Source organism: Ylistrum balloti, unplaced genomic scaffold (genome assembly GCF_031769215.1).
Source record: "Ylistrum balloti isolate Yb309-2 unplaced genomic scaffold, AGI_CSIRO_Ybal_v1 Utg371268, whole genome shotgun sequence".
NCBI classification, from domain to species: domain Eukaryota; kingdom Metazoa; phylum Mollusca; class Bivalvia; order Pectinida; family Pectinidae; genus Ylistrum; species Ylistrum balloti.
Window position 1 is genome coordinate 632,283 of NW_026782683.1, and position 18,061 is coordinate 650,343.

At 31.7% G+C, this 18,061-nt stretch overlaps 1 protein-coding gene across 1 annotated transcript in view; it reads right to left on the bottom strand.

Moving 5' to 3' along the window:
- Nucleotides 1-8,227: 8,227 nt before the first annotated feature.
- The window catches only part of LOC132561707 (uncharacterized), a 161,663-nt gene continuing 151,829 nt past the window's right edge, over nucleotides 8,228-18,061 (bottom strand). The window contains exons 124-132 of the mRNA XM_060226406.1: nucleotides 16,158-16,343; nucleotides 15,730-15,816; nucleotides 13,140-13,468; nucleotides 12,268-12,869; nucleotides 10,914-11,305; nucleotides 10,188-10,400; nucleotides 9,702-9,865; nucleotides 9,402-9,513; nucleotides 8,228-8,577 (exon numbers count right to left, since the gene is read on the bottom strand). Of these exons, the coding sequence (XP_060082389.1) occupies nucleotides 8,380-8,577; nucleotides 9,402-9,513; nucleotides 9,702-9,865; nucleotides 10,188-10,400; nucleotides 10,914-11,305; nucleotides 12,268-12,869; nucleotides 13,140-13,468; nucleotides 15,730-15,816; nucleotides 16,158-16,343 (2,283 nt within the window). The 3' untranslated portion in view covers nucleotides 8,228-8,379. The remainder of the gene's footprint in view (nucleotides 8,578-9,401; nucleotides 9,514-9,701; nucleotides 9,866-10,187; nucleotides 10,401-10,913; nucleotides 11,306-12,267; nucleotides 12,870-13,139; nucleotides 13,469-15,729; nucleotides 15,817-16,157; nucleotides 16,344-18,061) is intronic.

Sequence of the window (18,061 nt, forward strand, 5' to 3'; positions counted from 1 at the left end):
CTGACATTAAATATCAATCTCAATCTGACATTAAATATCAATCTGACATTAAATATCAATCTGACGACATTAAATATCAATCTGACCGACATTATATATCAATCTGACTGACATTAAATATCAATCTGACATTAAATATCAATCTGACATTAAATATCAATCTGACATTAAATATCTGACATTAAATATCAATCTGACATTAAATATCAATCTGACATTAAATATCAATCTGACATTAAATATCAATAACTACATTAAATATCAATCTGACATTAAATAACAATCTGACAGACATTAAATATCATTCTGACATTTAATATGATTCTGACATTAAATATCAATCTGACATTAAATATCAATCTGACATTAAATATCAATCTGACATTAAATATCAATCTGACTGACATTAAATATCAATCTCTGACATTAAATATCAATCTGACATTAAATATCAATCTGACATTAAATATCAATCTGACATTAAATATCAATCTGACTGACATTAAATATCAATCTGACATTAAATATCAATATGACTGACATTAAATATCATTAAATATCAATCTGACATTAAATATCAATCTGACTGACATTAAATATCAATCTGACATTAAATATCAATCTGACTGACATTAAATATCAATCTGACATTAAATATCAATCTGACTGACATTAAATATCAATCTGACATTAAATATCAATCTGACATTAAATATCAATCTGACTGACATTAAATATCAATCTGACTGACATTAAATATCAGTCTGAAATTAAATATCAATCTGACATTAAATATCAATCTGACATTAAAAATATCAATCTGACATTAAATATCAATCTGACTGACATTAAATATCAGTCTGAAATTAAATATCAATCTGACATTAAATATCAATCTGACCGACATTAAATATCAATCTGACTGACATTAAATATCAATCTGACATTAAATATCAATCTGACATTAAATATCAATCTGACCGACATTAAATATCAATCTGACTGACATTAAATATCAATCTGACATTAAATATCAATCTGACATTAAATATCAATCTGACATTAAATATCAATCTGACATTAAATATCAATCTGACATTAAATATCAATCTGACATTAAATATCAATCTGACATTAAATATCAATCTGACATTAAATATCAATCTGACTTAAATATCAATCTGACATTAAATATCAATCTGACATGACATTAAATATCAATCTGACATTAAATATCAATCTGACATTAAATATCAATCTGACATTAAATATCAATCTGACTGACATTAAATATCAATCTGAATGACATTAAATATCAATCTGACATTAAATATCAATCTGACATTAAATATCAATCTGACTGACATTAAATATCAATCTGACATTAAATATCAATCTGACTGACATTAAATATCAATCTGACTGACATTAAATATCAATCTGACATTAAATATCAATCTGACATTAAATATCAATCTCTGACATTAAATATCAATCTGACATTAAATATCAATCTGACTGACATTAAATATCAATCTGAACATTAAATATCAATCTGACATTAAATATCAATCTGACATTAAATATCAATCTGACATTAAATATCAATCTGACATTAAATATCAATCTGACATTAAATATCAATCTGACATTAAATATCAATCTGACATTAAATATCAATCTGACATTAAATATCAATCTGACATTAAATATCAATCTGACATTAAATATCAATCTGACTGATCTGACATTAAATATCAATCTGACTGACATTAAATATCAATCTGACATTAAATATCAATCTGACATTAAATATCAATCTGACATTAAATATCAATCTGACATTAAATATCAATCTGCCCGACATTAAATATCAATCTGACATTAAATATCAATTTGACATTAACTATCAATCTGACTGACATTAAATATCAGTCTGAAATTAAATATCAATCTGACATTAAATATCAATCTGACATTAAATATCAATCTGACATTAAATATCAATCTGACATTAAATACTGACATTAAATATCAATCTGACTGACATTAAATATCAATCTGACATTAAATATCAATCTGACTGACATTAAATATCAATCTGACATTAAATATCAATCTGACTGACATTAAATATCAATCTGACCGACATTAAATATCAATCTGACATTAAATATCTGACATTAAATATCAATCTGACATTAAATATCAATCTGACTGACATTAAATATCAATCTGACATTAAATATCAATCTGACATTAAATATCAATTAACATTATCAATCTGACTGACATTAAATATCAATCTGACTGACATTAAATATCAATCTGACTGACATTAAATATCAATCTGACATTAAATATCAACATTAAATATCAATCTGACATTAAATATCAATCTGACTGACATTAAATATCAATCTGACATGACATTAAATATCAATCTGACTGACATTAAATATCAATCTGACATTAAATATCAATCTGACATTAAATATCAATCTGACTGTCATTAAATATCAATCTGACATTAAATATCAATCTGACATTAAATATCAATCTGACATTAAATATCATTAAATAATCTGACATTAAATATCAATCTGACATTAAATATCAATCTGACATTAAATATCAATCTGACATTAAATATCAATCTGACATTAAATATCAATCTGACATTAAATATCAATGACTGACATTAAATATCAATCTGACATTAAATATCAATCTGACATTAAATATCAATCTGACATTAAATATCAATCTGACTGACATTAAATATCAATCTGACATTAAATATCAATCTCACATTAAATATCAATCTGACTGACATTAAATATCAATCTGACTGACATTAAATATCAATCTGACATTAAATATCAATCTGACATTAAATATCAATCTGACATTAAATATCAATCTGACCGACATTAAATATCAATCTGACCGACATTAAATATCAATCTGACATTAAATATCAATCTGACATTAAATATCAATCTGACATTAAATATCAATCTGACATTAAATATCAATCTGACCGACATTAAATATCAATCTGACTGACATTAAATATCAATCTGACCGACATTAAATATCAATCTGACATTAAATATCAATCTGACATTAAATATCAATCTGACATTAAATATCAGTCTGACATTAAATATCAATCTGACATTAAATATCAATCTGACATTAAATATCAATCTGACATTAAATATCAATCTGACATTAAATATCAATCTGACATTAAATATCAATCTGACATTAAATATCAATCTGACATTAAATATCAATCTGACATTAAATATCAATCTGACCGACATTAAATATCAATCTGACATTAAATATCAATCTGACATTAAATATCAATCTGACATTAAATATCAATCTGACATTAAATATCAATCTGACCGACATTAAATATCAATCTGACATTAAATATCAATCTGACATTAAATATCAATCTGACTGACATTAAATATCAATCTGACATTAAATATCAATCTGACATTAAATATCAATCTGACTGACATTAAATATCAATCTGACATTAAATATCAATCTGACATTAAATATCAATCTGACATTAAATATCAATCTGACTGACATTAAATATCAATCTGACATTAAATATCAATCTGACATTAAATATCAATCTGACAATCTGACATTAAATATCAATCTGACTGACATTAAATATCAATCTGACATTAAATATCAATCTGACTGACATTAAATATCAATCTGACTGACATTAAATATCAGTCTGAAATTAAATATCAATCTGACATTAAATATCAATCTGACCGACATTAAATATCAATCTGACTGACATTAAATATCAGTCTGAAATTAAATATCAATCTGACATTAAATATCAATCTGACCGACATTAAATATCAATCTGACTGACATTAAATATCAATCTGACTGACATTAAATATCAATCTGACATTAAATATCAATCTGACTGACATTAAATATCAATCTGACTGACATTAAATATCAATCTGACCGACATTAAATATCAATCTGACATTAAATATATCTGACATTAAATATCAATCTGACATTAAATATCAATCTGACATTAAATATCAATCTGACCGACATTAAATATCAATCTGACATTAAATATCAATCTGACCGACATTAAATATCAGTCTGACATTAAATATCAATCTGACATTAAATATCAATCTGACATTGAATATCAATCTGACTGACATTAAATATCAATCTGACATTAAATATCAATCTGTCATTAAATTTAAATCTGAAATTAACTATCAAACTGACATTAAATATCAATCTGACATTAAATATCAATCTGACATTAAATATCAATCTGACTGACATTAAATATCAATCTGACATTAAATATCAATCTGACATTAAATATCAATCTGACCGACATTAAATATCAATCTGACATTAAATATCAATCTGACATTAAATATCAATCTGACATTAAATATCAATCTGACATTAAATATCAATCTGACATTAAATATCAATCTGACTGACATTAAATATCAATCTGACTGACATTAAATATCAGTCTGAAATTAAATATCAATCTGACATTAAATATCAATCTGACATTAAATATCAATCTGACATTAAATATCAATCTGACCGACATTAAATATCAATCTGACATTAAATATCAATCTGACATTAAATATCAATCTGACTGACATTAAATATCAATCTGACCGACATTAAATATCAATCTGACCGACATTAAATATCAGTCTGACATTAAATATCAATCTGACCGACATTAAATATCAATCTGACATTAAATATCAATCTGACATTTAATATCAATGACATTAAATATCAATCTGACATTAAATATCAATGACTGACATTAAATATACTGACATTAAATATCAATCTGACTGACATTAAATATCAATCTGACATTAAATATCAATCTGACATTAAATATCAATCTGACATTAAATATCAATCTGACATTAAATATCAATCTGACCGACATTAAATATCAATCTGACATTAAATATCAATCTGACCGACATTAAATATCAATCTGACATTAAATATCAATCTGACATTAAATATCAATCTGACCGACATTAAATATCAATCTGACATTAAATATCAATCTGACTGACATTAAATATCAATCTGACATTAAATATCAATCTGACCGACATTAAATATCAATCTGACATTAAATATCAATCTGACATTAAATATCAATCTGACTGACATTAAATATCAATCTGACATTAAATATCAATCTGACATTAAATATCAATCTGACCGACATTAAATATCAATCTGACCGACATTAAATATCAATCTGACTGACATTAAATATCAATCTGACATTAAATATCAATCTGACATTAAATATCAATCTGACCGACATTAAATATCAATCTGGCTTATCTACAAAATTTTGTGTGATTCATATTAGAATTTTTTTAATGACCTCTTATTAACACTATCTAAACTTTGAGCAAGTGGGGTCAAGGGTCATAGTGGTAATAAGGATCACAAAGCAGGCCTCCAGTAGATTCTTATAAGACTGAACAAGACATCAAAGAGGGATCTTAGAGCCCAACATTGTTTGATCTTTATATGCTCTTCAAAATTAGGATCTTTTCCCTTCTTTTCTCTTTTTGGTTTTTGCTCTTAATGATGACATTTGAACATTCCTTTGCAGAAAGAAATGATAAACTTGACCTGCCAAATCCAAAATGGCCACCTGGAAGCCATTTTGTTTCTTCTGATCAGTCCCAAAAGCAAACAAGCACAAGGAGAGCTTAAAGGGAACATACGTCTGAAATTTGAGATATTCATTCAGTGCTTCTTCAGAAATAACAATAACAATCTTTGCTAATCAAAATTCAAAATGGCTGCCTGTCGGCCATCTTGTTTTTCTAATCAGTCCCAATCTCAAAGAGGCACAAGTAGGGACCTAAATAACCCTATACATGAAATTTGAGAAAGATCTATAAAGTAGTTCTCAAGAAATAGTGATAAACTTTCAAAGTCAATATCCAAGATGGGCACCTATCAGCCATTTTGTTTTTTCTGATCAGTCCCAAAATAAAATGGGCACAACTAGATAGCAGGGGAAACCTATGTCTGAAATTTGAGAGTGATCCACCTCTTCCTTTTCAAGAAATAGTGATAACAAACTTCACTGAAAATATCCAAGATGACTGCCTGTCTGCCTTTTTGTTTTTTTTTATCAGTCCCAAAATCAAATGGGCACAACTAGGGAACAGGGGTTCATCTAGGACTTCTCAAGAAATAGTGAAAACAAAAATTGTTTATGGACGGACAGACGGACGGACGGACCATGGACGCAGAGCAATTTGAATAGTCCAACCTCTGATTACGGTGGGCTAAAAACAGATTGAATAACAAATGGTTCTCTTTCACTTAACAAACAACAAACAGCTTTAACTAATATTTATTTTTTTTTTATTATTTTTAATATATATTTTTTTTGTAATAAATTTTGTATGCAGAAAAATAAACAATTGTATACATAATATTAAAATGGAATTCAGGTAATTCTCTAGATTACAAACATCATTAGAAATTTTGGACTCATAAATTATGCAACAGATATTTTTATTGCATTCATTTCCCTTTTATAAACATTTTCCCTTTTCCCCACAGAAGTTATACTGATTTTAATTCATACTGTAGCCACTATCTCAGTCAGATTTGATTTTTCATCAAATTTGTACACTTATTGAAAATGTTGAAAATTTTGATCAGTTCATTGTTATGTACATGGACCAGCCACAAATATATATTCATATGTAAAAACCATTGTACACCAACTTTATAACATAGGGAAAAAATATAACTAGAAAACATTACCATAGTTACGATATATGTTATACTATTACCAATCCTCCTATCAAAAGCAACATAAAACACAAAAATAAACTACCTTCAAATGTAAGTGGACGGAGAAATACACAATTTCTGTTTAAATTAAACATTTGTTACAAAATGTGAACACGAAGAAATTAAAAATTTAATAAATTATTAACATATTTTTGATACAAGTCATTTCAACACCAAACTGTGTTGTACGTCATGAAAACTGTTGTGAAATAAACAAATGAAATCTACACTCTGGTTAGTACAAATGAAAAGATTCTTAGCAACAATTTTCATTTGACAATGTTTTTTCAGAAATTTAAGTCATTTGTATTCTGGGCCGGCCAAAATATTTATAATACAGTCTTAATACATGAAACAGTGCTGTTATCAAATGAAAATTGTTGTCTTGTTAAGCAGTCAAACATCATTAAATAAAGCTGAAATGTGACGATATTTTACTCTTTCATTCTTTGAATATAATTTCTTTTGATCAATACTTTGAAATCACTTAATGTAGAAATAAGACATTATTTCATTTAAATTGCAGAATAACAAATCAATGATACCAATTATCATCAAAACTATTTATGTTGATGGATATAAATTCACAAAAAGAATTCAATAAAATACTGTAATGTGTTTGGAAAAAATGTCACAACATAAAAAAGTAGAACAGAATTAAGTTTGATAAGAAAATGGATTATTTAACGGTACAGGAACTTGTGGAATGTACTGTTTTATATGTCATTTTATATTAAATACTTTAACATTAAAACAGAAAACTCAATTAGGTAATTTCAATTAACAGCAAATTTGTGTTGTAGTAAATAAGGAACAATCACCATCATATAAAAAAATGTCTTAAAATTTCTGTTTCCAGACTTTTGTAAATGCGTTTATTTCTTGAATGTTTGTTTTCCATGTGAATTGGTTTTAATGTTAATTTCTTAAGTTCCTTTAAGTGAATAAAGATAAGTTACGCTATCAGTATATGGAATGTCATATGAAACATTTAGTAAAAGATATTCTAGCTAAGTACACAAAAATATAGTACAAATTCTATCACAGTCATTCTTCTTTGGGACGGTTCATTGTTTGGGACGGTTCAGGTTGTTGTTTGGGACGGTTCAGGTTGTTGTTTGGGACGGTTCAGATTGTTGTTTGGGACGGTTCAGATTGTTGTTTGGGACGGTTCAGATTCTCGTAACATTATCTGATGCATATTGTATCATAAAAAATGTTTTTTAAAAAACTATGTCTTTATATATCAATCATTTCTTCAACTATTTTCATTTTTTCAAAATTAACCCGAAATTGATTTTTCGCACCAACCAGTAATATAGTTAATTTACCAATGAATGGTTTGCTTAGAAAAACTCACACATATATATACATATATCCTCAAATAGATTTCCACATTTTTGGTCCCAATTTGAATCCTAGAGAATCACAAATACTGGTCAGAAGTCTATAGTGGTAAACCCTTTATCTTCTCTTGGATTTCAGCTCTTTTTCTTTCTTTGTTATATCAGCCTCAAGACAAGAAATCCTCTTCAGCAGATCGTTTTTCTTGGCGAGCACTGTCACGAGCTGATCACGGGCTTGGCCCAACCGGTCCCCTGGGGATGCACTCTGTTCCAGCTCCTTAATACCCTGCCTCAAGTCAGCTTCAGATTTCATCGCCTAAAGACAAAACAAGATGTTCCTTACATCAGCATTTCATAAGAATTTCTCAGTAGCGTCATGATATATACAAACGAAACAGAGGGTGTTTTTATACCAGATATGGTAAAAGATTAATTTCTTGATAATACAAGGTTTGTACAAAATGGCAAAGGAAATCAATGACTTAAAAGAATACAGTTTGATCTAATGATTTCCATAAGCATTATATTTGCATAAAACTTCCACATCTACTTCGAAATCATTCAATTCCATGGTGAATTGTTTTGTTGATTTTGCAGGCATTCTTAATCCATGAATTCATATGACCATGAACGGTATAAGTATAAGTTGATTTACTGAGCTATTTTAATCCATGAATTCATATGACCATGAACGGTATAAGTATAAGTTGATTTACTGAGCTATTTTAATCCATGAATTCATATGACCATGAACGGTATAAGTATAAGTTGATTTACTGAGCTATTTTAATCCATGAATTCATATGACCATGAACGGTATAAGTATAAGTTGATTTACTGAGCTATTTTAATCCATGAATTCATATGACCATGAACGGTATAAGTATAAGTTGATTTACTGAGCTATTTTAATCCATGAATTCATATGACCATGAACGGTTAAGATTTTATAAAAAAAGTACAAATATTGAACTTCACGAAAATATGTGATTTTAAACTTTTTTTAAAATTATCAATTTCCTTGGTACATTTTACAAACAGTAGAATACGTTGTATACCCATACCTTGAAGTAAGTACTACAGTACATTGTATATATATATATATAAATCCTATATGAGAGATGTTAGATATAAACATACCTCTGCCAAATCCTTGTTCATTGTATCGTTGCGAGCCTCCATGTCGATGAGCTGAGTGTCCAGAACATCTCTGGGGGACTTCATGGGGGGCATAATCCTTCGCCTCATTGGGCTGTGTGAACATGTACAATTATAATTATTATGTACTAAACCAGCCTCGCTGTTTATTTCTAAATTTTAATAAGTAGCTTTTCATTGATGAGTTAATGTCAGGTCTTCTTTGTTAATCAGTTGTACTTTGCACAATTTTTCATTTTTTTTTCTCTTTAAACGACTTTTGATTTGTGAAAGTTATCTCACCTTGGTCTTGGAGATGGAGTTGGACTCCTAAAGCCTTTAAGCTCGGACATTCGAGAGCTAACAAAGTCGCTGGTTGCTAACACACCTCCCTTGGAGGACAGATATTGTCGTAGACGTGCATTGCTGGCAAGAGTCTCTGAACCATACAACCTCTGTGACATTTGCTGTGAGTTTAGAAGGAATGACATCAGTATTTGGCCTATTTTCTAATCTAAGCCTCTACACAGTAGAAAACTGTACACATATTTATCAAAGCCTAGATTTCCTTCAAAGCCTAGATTTCCTTCAAATGAATTCCTAAACAACCTTAAAGTTTGAAAACATTAAATGAAAAAAAAATCAGATGGTTGAATAAATTGACTTTAGATTGTGGTAGCAATAAAGGACAAAACATTCCGTCAACTTTTGCTTGTGACTTTCAAACATTGACCTTGACCTCTCTGATACCAATGTAATTTGAGACACAATGATTCTGAGAGTGTTTACCTGGTCAGAGAAATCAAGTCGGGTTGGTCCATCAATCTTCATATCAACTAACTCGTCAATCATCAATATCTTCTCATCCTGGTTTTTAACACTTCCCAAAGCCTGTTCAAGAGCCACTCTGCTATTGGTGGATGGTGAGCCAATCAGACCCTGTGTTGCTGGTGTGTTTTTAGCCCTAGAGAAGAACATGTCCTGGCAGACTACTCTTAATCCCTGAAACAGAATATTTAATTATAAAATTGAAATTTGGAATATGTCATGTGTTCATCACTTCTCAAACTGAGCATTATGTTTTTCATGTTGAAATAAATTCTTCACGATATTTACAGATCATCATATCTTTCTGGAGATATGATGACCATTTGTGTGTTCACCTGTAAACTGCCATGGTTATTTTGAGGTGGGGTCTTTGTGTAGAATCTACCTTACTGATTAACGTATGAAACGTCTGTCACAAGCCATCTAGAGTCATCAAGATTACGTGTCTTGTTTAAGAAGACAGCTAACTGCTATCAAAACTGAGTTAAACAGGCCACAAACAATACAATGTCATGATACAGGGGACTTGGCTGGTTCTTTATCTCAATTACAAAGATTTAAAAATAGAAAATTACACCATACAAACAATACAATAGGTGCATAAAGGCTATCACTGAAACAGGAAGGTCAGATTTGTACAAAAGCTGTAATGGTAATGATTGTTGAACTTTATAAAAATGATCTCACCTTGTAGAATTCTCTCATGAACAGTGTATTACTGTCATCGGTCATGTCTCCAGCTTTGATGTGAGCCAGGGAATGTAAGATCACCACAACAAATTCACCGATAGAGTCCATCCTCTCGCGCCGTACAAACAAGATCTTGCGAGCATGTTCGAAATGCACTGAATTTCTAAATGCATTGCGTTCGTAATTGTTCTTGGGGAGGTTGGAGGCCAACAGAAGACTGACATCTGGAGTTCCAATTGCCTGATGTAGCATTCGAATTATGAACACACCGAAACGATACACAACAAACTGACTAGGTGAAATACTGTTAATGTTCACAGGGGCAAGGTCACCTTTAGACTGCCACTGAGCGTCCTTCACATCGATGTAAGACTTAGAATAATCAGCACCTGAAAGATAAACATGTAGGCTAAAGACATATTGTATCATGAGGAAATCACACATACCATATTTATCAGTTACTAAGCCCATGTCTTGTAATGTACCCACCCATTTCTTTAACAATCTGTAGCATAGCCAGCAAATAAATCTTTCAATCATCCCTAGAAAGTCAACCACCCAACTTTGAATCAGGGGCAATATATAAGCTCCCTGGGTAAAATATTAAACAGAAATATTTAGAGAAGTAAACTTATACAACCCTAGGTAATCAGGGGCAATGTATAAGCCCCCTGGGTATATTAAACAGAAATATTTAGAGAAGTAAACACCTTTTTACAACCCTAGGTAATCAGGGGCAATATATAAGCCCCCTGGGTATATTAAACAGAAATATTTAGAGAAGTAAACACCTTTTTACAACCCTAGGTAATCAGGGGTAATGTATAAGCCCCCTGGGTATATTAAACAGAAATATTTAGAGAAGTAAACTTTTTACAACCCTCAGTAATCAAGAAATGATATTAAAGTATATACAATATATGCATAAAAGCAAAATAAAGAAATTCACAAATCATTGTTCAAAGTATATCATTGTTCAAAGTATATCATTGTTCAAAGTATATCATTGTTCAAAATATATGATTGTTCACAGTATATCATTGTTTACAATATATCATTGTTCACAATATATCGTTACAACCAGATACTCTTTATTCGTGACTTTCATAACTTTCCACCTCTATTTAGAGAAAGGTGAAGAGTTGCTGAGGGTGACCTCATATTAAATCAAATTTATATGGTACGGCTACCTATAACTAGGTTTTTAAAGAAGAGTATTTAACAACGAGACCAGTACCTGATAAAGGTCTGCAATACATATTTGTGAGGTGGATACTGATGTGGATACTGATGTGTGAGGTGGATACTGATGTGTGAGGTGGACACTGACAGAAGATGATGTACAACTTACCAAGAACTCGGTCAAGTGACCCTGATCCACCCTCACTGTTATCTAGCATGTTGGCCAAGTCGTTGATCTGTTTAAACAGTGGAGACATCATCAACATGTTCACCCAGTCCTGCTCAGCATTGCCTGATGAGGTAAATCCACCTGGTGTTGAAGTGGACGCTGGAGTTGGTACAGAAGCCAATCCAAACTGGTCCTTCTCAGCGGTCTTTGGTAGACTGCTCTGTAGCATACCTTCCTGTTGTCGACTGACAAGGTCGGCCTGTTGATCCTGGTTACCATCCATCAGACTCTGTTTTTCCAGCTTGGCTCGTTCTGCAGCAAGGCGTCGTTGTTTCCTGGCCTCTAGACGTGACTTCAGCGTGTCTTTGCTCCTTGCGTGGTCCTTCTGCATAGTTTCTTTCAGTCTCGCCATGTTCTCGTCATGTTCACGAAGCAATCGTGTCTTCTCATCTTCACTCATATTTGATTTCTTTATTTCTTCCTTCTGTTTTCGATCACGTTCCTCTAGTTGTTGTTTCCTCAGTCTTTCCTTCTCAGCCTCACGTTCACGAGCCCGCTGTGCTTCTAGTTCTCCCTCCTTCTCAAGATCCTGCTCCATTTGTCTGTAAGAAAATCAAAACTTCTTAAATTGCTCTTGTCAGTCTTGAAGAACACATAAAAGTTTTACTTTGATACTTAAACCCTAGGCATGATTTCAAGAGTGAAAAACTTTGGTAGACACTGCAAAACTGGACAAAATTCCTCATGTTAGATTTGATTTGTTGCAGTTCAACCTTGTGGTTTTAATAATAGATTTGTGTGACAGGAAACTCATTATATTGATATTCAAAAGTAATTAATCTCAAAGTCAACTTTTTTCAAAACCTAATCACCTCAGTTTCTCTAACAAGGCACGTTTCCTTTCATCTTCTCGCTGTTTCTCGTCTGCCTTGCGTCTTTCTAGCTCTTCCTGCATTCGTTTCATGATGCTATTTTTGTAGTGGTTGGCCTCCTCCATCGCCAGGCGTGCCTCCTCCTGGTACTGTTTGTATAGTTCCTCGCTAGGCGAGTATCGCTTCATGGCATCGGCTAGCTCTTGTAGCTGCTTCTCCTTGAGTTCCAGACGTGCGTACATCTGTTGTACTTCCTGTTGGGGCGTTGTCTCCTTTTCTGCTTGTGTAATCAGCTGTGTTGTCAAGTTATCGAAGTCCTTCAGAGTTTTCTGTATAACGGACAGAAATAGAGATGTTGAATTCTGTGCATCTTTTTTTATGTGCATTTTTTTCATATTGACAGCATCAGGAAGCAAATTTGATCGACTCAAGAGAGATCTGAATCTGGGTCTGTTACACAAATAGTACACAAGTAGTACACAAATACCAAAAATATACAATGTATTGTAAAGGACATAAAGGACATAGTACTTTATACAGAATAAACAATATTCTTGTCAAAAGAATAAATAATGTTCTTATCAAAAGGCAGACATATTTTTGTTATAAGGGATATCGTATATCTAACATAAAACAAATGTATATTGTTTTTATCAAAACGATTACATCATGTTATGTAGGAATTTAATTATAATCTAATTATTTCTATTTCATATTTTACCAACATAAGTCTTATTCTATGAGGGTTAGAGGAGATACGAACTATCATTTATCATCTTAACCTTACACACATTGTGTAACTCTATCTGGATTAAAGTGACATTCCCTCACAGCGAAGGACAGAAGTATATAACACTGTCTGGTAGTCCAAAGTGTGTGGGTAACCTGACCAGTTTTAGTACAACATTTTAAATTCATCAGAGATGGAGAGTGTCAGTGGCCTTTTTATACAGTGACTTATAGGTGTTGTAGAAAGGTGGAGAGTGTCAATGGCTTTATATACAGTGACTTATAGATGGTGTAGAAAGGTGGAGAGTGTCGGTGGCTTTATATACATTGACTTATAGGTGGTGTAGAAAGGTGGAGAGTGTCGGTGGCTTTATATACAGTGTCTTATAGGTGTTGTAGAAAGGTGGAGAGTGGCTTTATATACAGTGACTTATAGGTGGTGTAGAAAGGTGGAGAGTGTCGGTGGCTTTATATACATTGACTTATAGGTGTTGTAGAAAGGTGGAGAGTGGCTTTATATACAGTGACTTATAGGTGGTGTAGAAAGGTGGAGAGTATCGGTGGCTTTATATACAGTGACTTATAGGTGTTGTAGAAAGGTGGAGAGTGTCGGTGGCTTTATATACATTGACTTATAGGTGGTGTAGAAAGGTGGAGAGTGTCGGTGGCTTTATATACAGTGACTTATAGGTGGTGTAGAAAGGTGGAGAGTGTCGGTGGCTTTATATACAGTGACTTATAGATGGTGTAGAAAGGTGGAGAGTGTCGGTGGCTTTATATACAGTGACTTATAGATGGTGTAGAAAGGTGGAGAGTGGCTTTATATACAGTGACTTATAGATGGTGTAGAAAGGTGGAGAGTGTCGGTGGCTTTATATACAGTGACTTATAGGTGGTGTAGAAAGGTGGAGAGTGTCGGTGGCTTTATATACAGTGACTTATAGGTGGTGTAGAAAGGTGGAGAGTGTCGGTGGCTTTATATACAGTGACTTATAGATGGTGTAGAAAGGTGGAGAGTGTCCGTGGCTTTATATACAGTGACTTATAGATGGTGTAGAAAGGTGGAGAGTGTCGGTGGCTTTATATACAGTGACTTATAGGTGGTGTAGAAAGGTGGAGAGTGTCGGTGGCTTTATATACAGTGACTTATAGGTGGTGTAGAAAGGTGGAGAGTGTCGGTGGCTTTATATACAGTGACTTATAGGTGGTGTAGAAAGGTGGAGAGTATCGGTGGCTTTATATACAGTGACTTACAGGTGGTGTAGAAAGGTGGAGAGTGGCTTTATATACAGTGACTTATAGATGGTGTAGAAAGGTGGAGAGTGTCGGTGGCTTTATATACAGTGACTTATAGGTGTTGTAGAAAGGTGGAGAGTGGCTTTATATACATTGACTTATAGGTGGTGTAGAAAGGTGGAGAGTGTCGGTGGCTTTATATACAGTGACTTATAGGTGGTGTAGAAAGGTGGAGAGTGTCGGTGGCTTTATATACAGTGACTTATAGATGGTGTAGAAAGGTGGAGAGTGTCGGTGGCTTTATATACATTGACTTATAGGTGGTGTAGAAAGGTGGAGAGTGTCGGTGGCTTTATATACAGTGACTTATAGATGGTGTAAAAAGGTGGAGAGTGGCTTTATATACAGTGACTTATAGATGGTGTAGAAAGGTGGAGAGTGTCGGTGGCTTTATATACAGTGACTTATAGGTGGTGTAGAAAGGTGGAGAGTGTCGGTGGCTTTATATACAGTGACTTATAGGTGGTGTAGAAAGGTGGAGAGTGTCGGTGGCTTTATATACAGTGACTTATAGGTGGTGTTCAGTGGTAGGAGAGATTGTTTTATAGAGAGAACTATGTTATACCTCCTGCTGTTTTTTAAGCTGATCTTTCCTCCTCGCTAACTCTTCAGGTGACATATCCCCAGCATTAGAAATCAGGTCTCGCATTTCCTAAAACAACATATATTTACAATATAATATTTTGAATTGCAGCAAAGTAGTCTTAAAACACAATTAAGTTGACAGTAAATTTTGTATGTACTTAATAAACAAGGCAAAGGAAAAACAAAGGGAGGCAAATCAAGTTATTTTAAAAAATCCAGAAAGAAATGGGTAACACAAGATTAAAAAAAGTTTACAGAAATGTGGCCATGTGCTGACCTATGTGGTTCTTTGATATGTGTTAATACTAGCAAATATCTCCAAACACATCTCTGGAATATGATATGTACTAAACAAGGGCAGGTAACTCTAACATTGGCTGCTAAAAAGAGCAATAACTCGATACATACTTGTTCAAATGTTCCCAGCAAAGCATCTCTCTCTTTCTGCCGTTTCTCATCAATATCAATGGATGCCTTTTTCCTCATCGCTTCCAGTTCACGAGCCAACTGATCCTCCAGATGGATAGCTTCCTTCAGATGGCGCTGTCGTAGCACAGAGTAGATCATATTCTCGGCTTCTTCACTGTTTTTGTTCTACACAACAGAGGTCAAATTTCAAAAGTTATAAAGAATTTCTGAAGACACATATATCCATATATGTTGGAATTGTTTTTGTTTATTTGTTTAAAATATTTCATATTGTTTTTAAAGAATTAAATATTCCTGACAACTAAGAAGGTTTTCAAGATGGCTACCAAGATGGCCATCTTGGATTTTGATATTGATTAGCTAACTTTGATGTTTAGATTGACCCCAAAAATCAAAATATATTGTAAGTATCACCTCAGCACCATTCCTCGTGTGTACCAACAAATACCATAAAACAACTTGTAAGCATATCTATACATGGGGTGGCAAACAGGATGACCCATTATAGTTATAAATGTAGGCATGAAATAATAATTCAGAGCTTTGAGTGAAGACAAATCAATTTTCTAAACAAAATGTTAAGTCCAACAAAATACTGCTCTGCAATTTATTAAAACTAAAAAAAATTAAGTTATAAAATTTTGATATTTTTTCTGTAACACAAGATGAGATTTAAAAATATTAAGACCCATGTGATTGATAGTGTATATATACAGGGTGAGATTGTGGCCACAATTCTCCAAACCGTTACTGACAACATAAAATTAAACAAAACATTAAATCAACCAACACATCAAGAAATAATTACAAACTAAGCTGATATTAAAGTTTTGTCATACCGTCCATCACCAGTTCAATTTAAATAAAACTCTTCAAAGAATTTCATTTTGAGCATGACAAAATCAACATAAGGAATTAACTTCCCACAAACAGCTAGAAACATCAATCTGGTAGACTTTTGTGGGGAAAATTATTTACAGAATTAATATACTTGCTTATAAAGACATCAATTCAGATAAAAAATTAAATAATTTGAATGTAGAGATTATATGTATATCAAACAGTGCATTTAATGTTTTATTATGTATCAATTTCTTCCTTAATACTAAACAATTCTATCTAGAATCTGTAGGAATCCATGATCTGTTTTATTTTTCACAAATTCATGAACCAAAGTTGGATTTTGGAATCATTTCTGAATGACCTCCACATCAGTAAAACAATAATTTTTAGTTTTAGTTTATATTTTCGTTAAAATGTTGTACCTCAATTAAAATGTTGTACCTCAATTAAAATATTGTACCTCAATGTTAAATATAAATATAGCTGCTTTCGTCATACTGTCAACTTTCTCCTTACAGATGTATAGTGTAAAGTGCTAGTGAGACAGAATATAAACTTAATATTCAATTCTTTGTTCCTGGAAAACATTGATCTGTGCAGCATATAATTATTCAGTTGACAAGGAATAAATTGTTTCCTGAAAATGATAAATTTAAATATTGTCTTTTCTCTATGGTTTATAAAAGTAAAGATAAATTTTAATTTGATTTGGATTTTTATTTGTTTTTCTTTTTGTTTCTCTCTCACAAATTTGAGAATGTCATTCATTGTGTCGTGTATTAATTCTAACCCACTATATACAGTTGTGTTATTGATCAAACACAGGAACTGTATAATATAAATGTTAGACTTCTGTGCTGTTAAACTTTGATAAGAGTACAGCTTATTCATTATTAAAACGTCAGATTACAACACTACATTCCAACACAGATTATTCACATGCTTAGTTACGTAAATAGTTATCAAACCATCAACACAATAATGACCGACAAAAAAAAAAAACAACAACATATATATATATTAATATTCGTGCAATATGG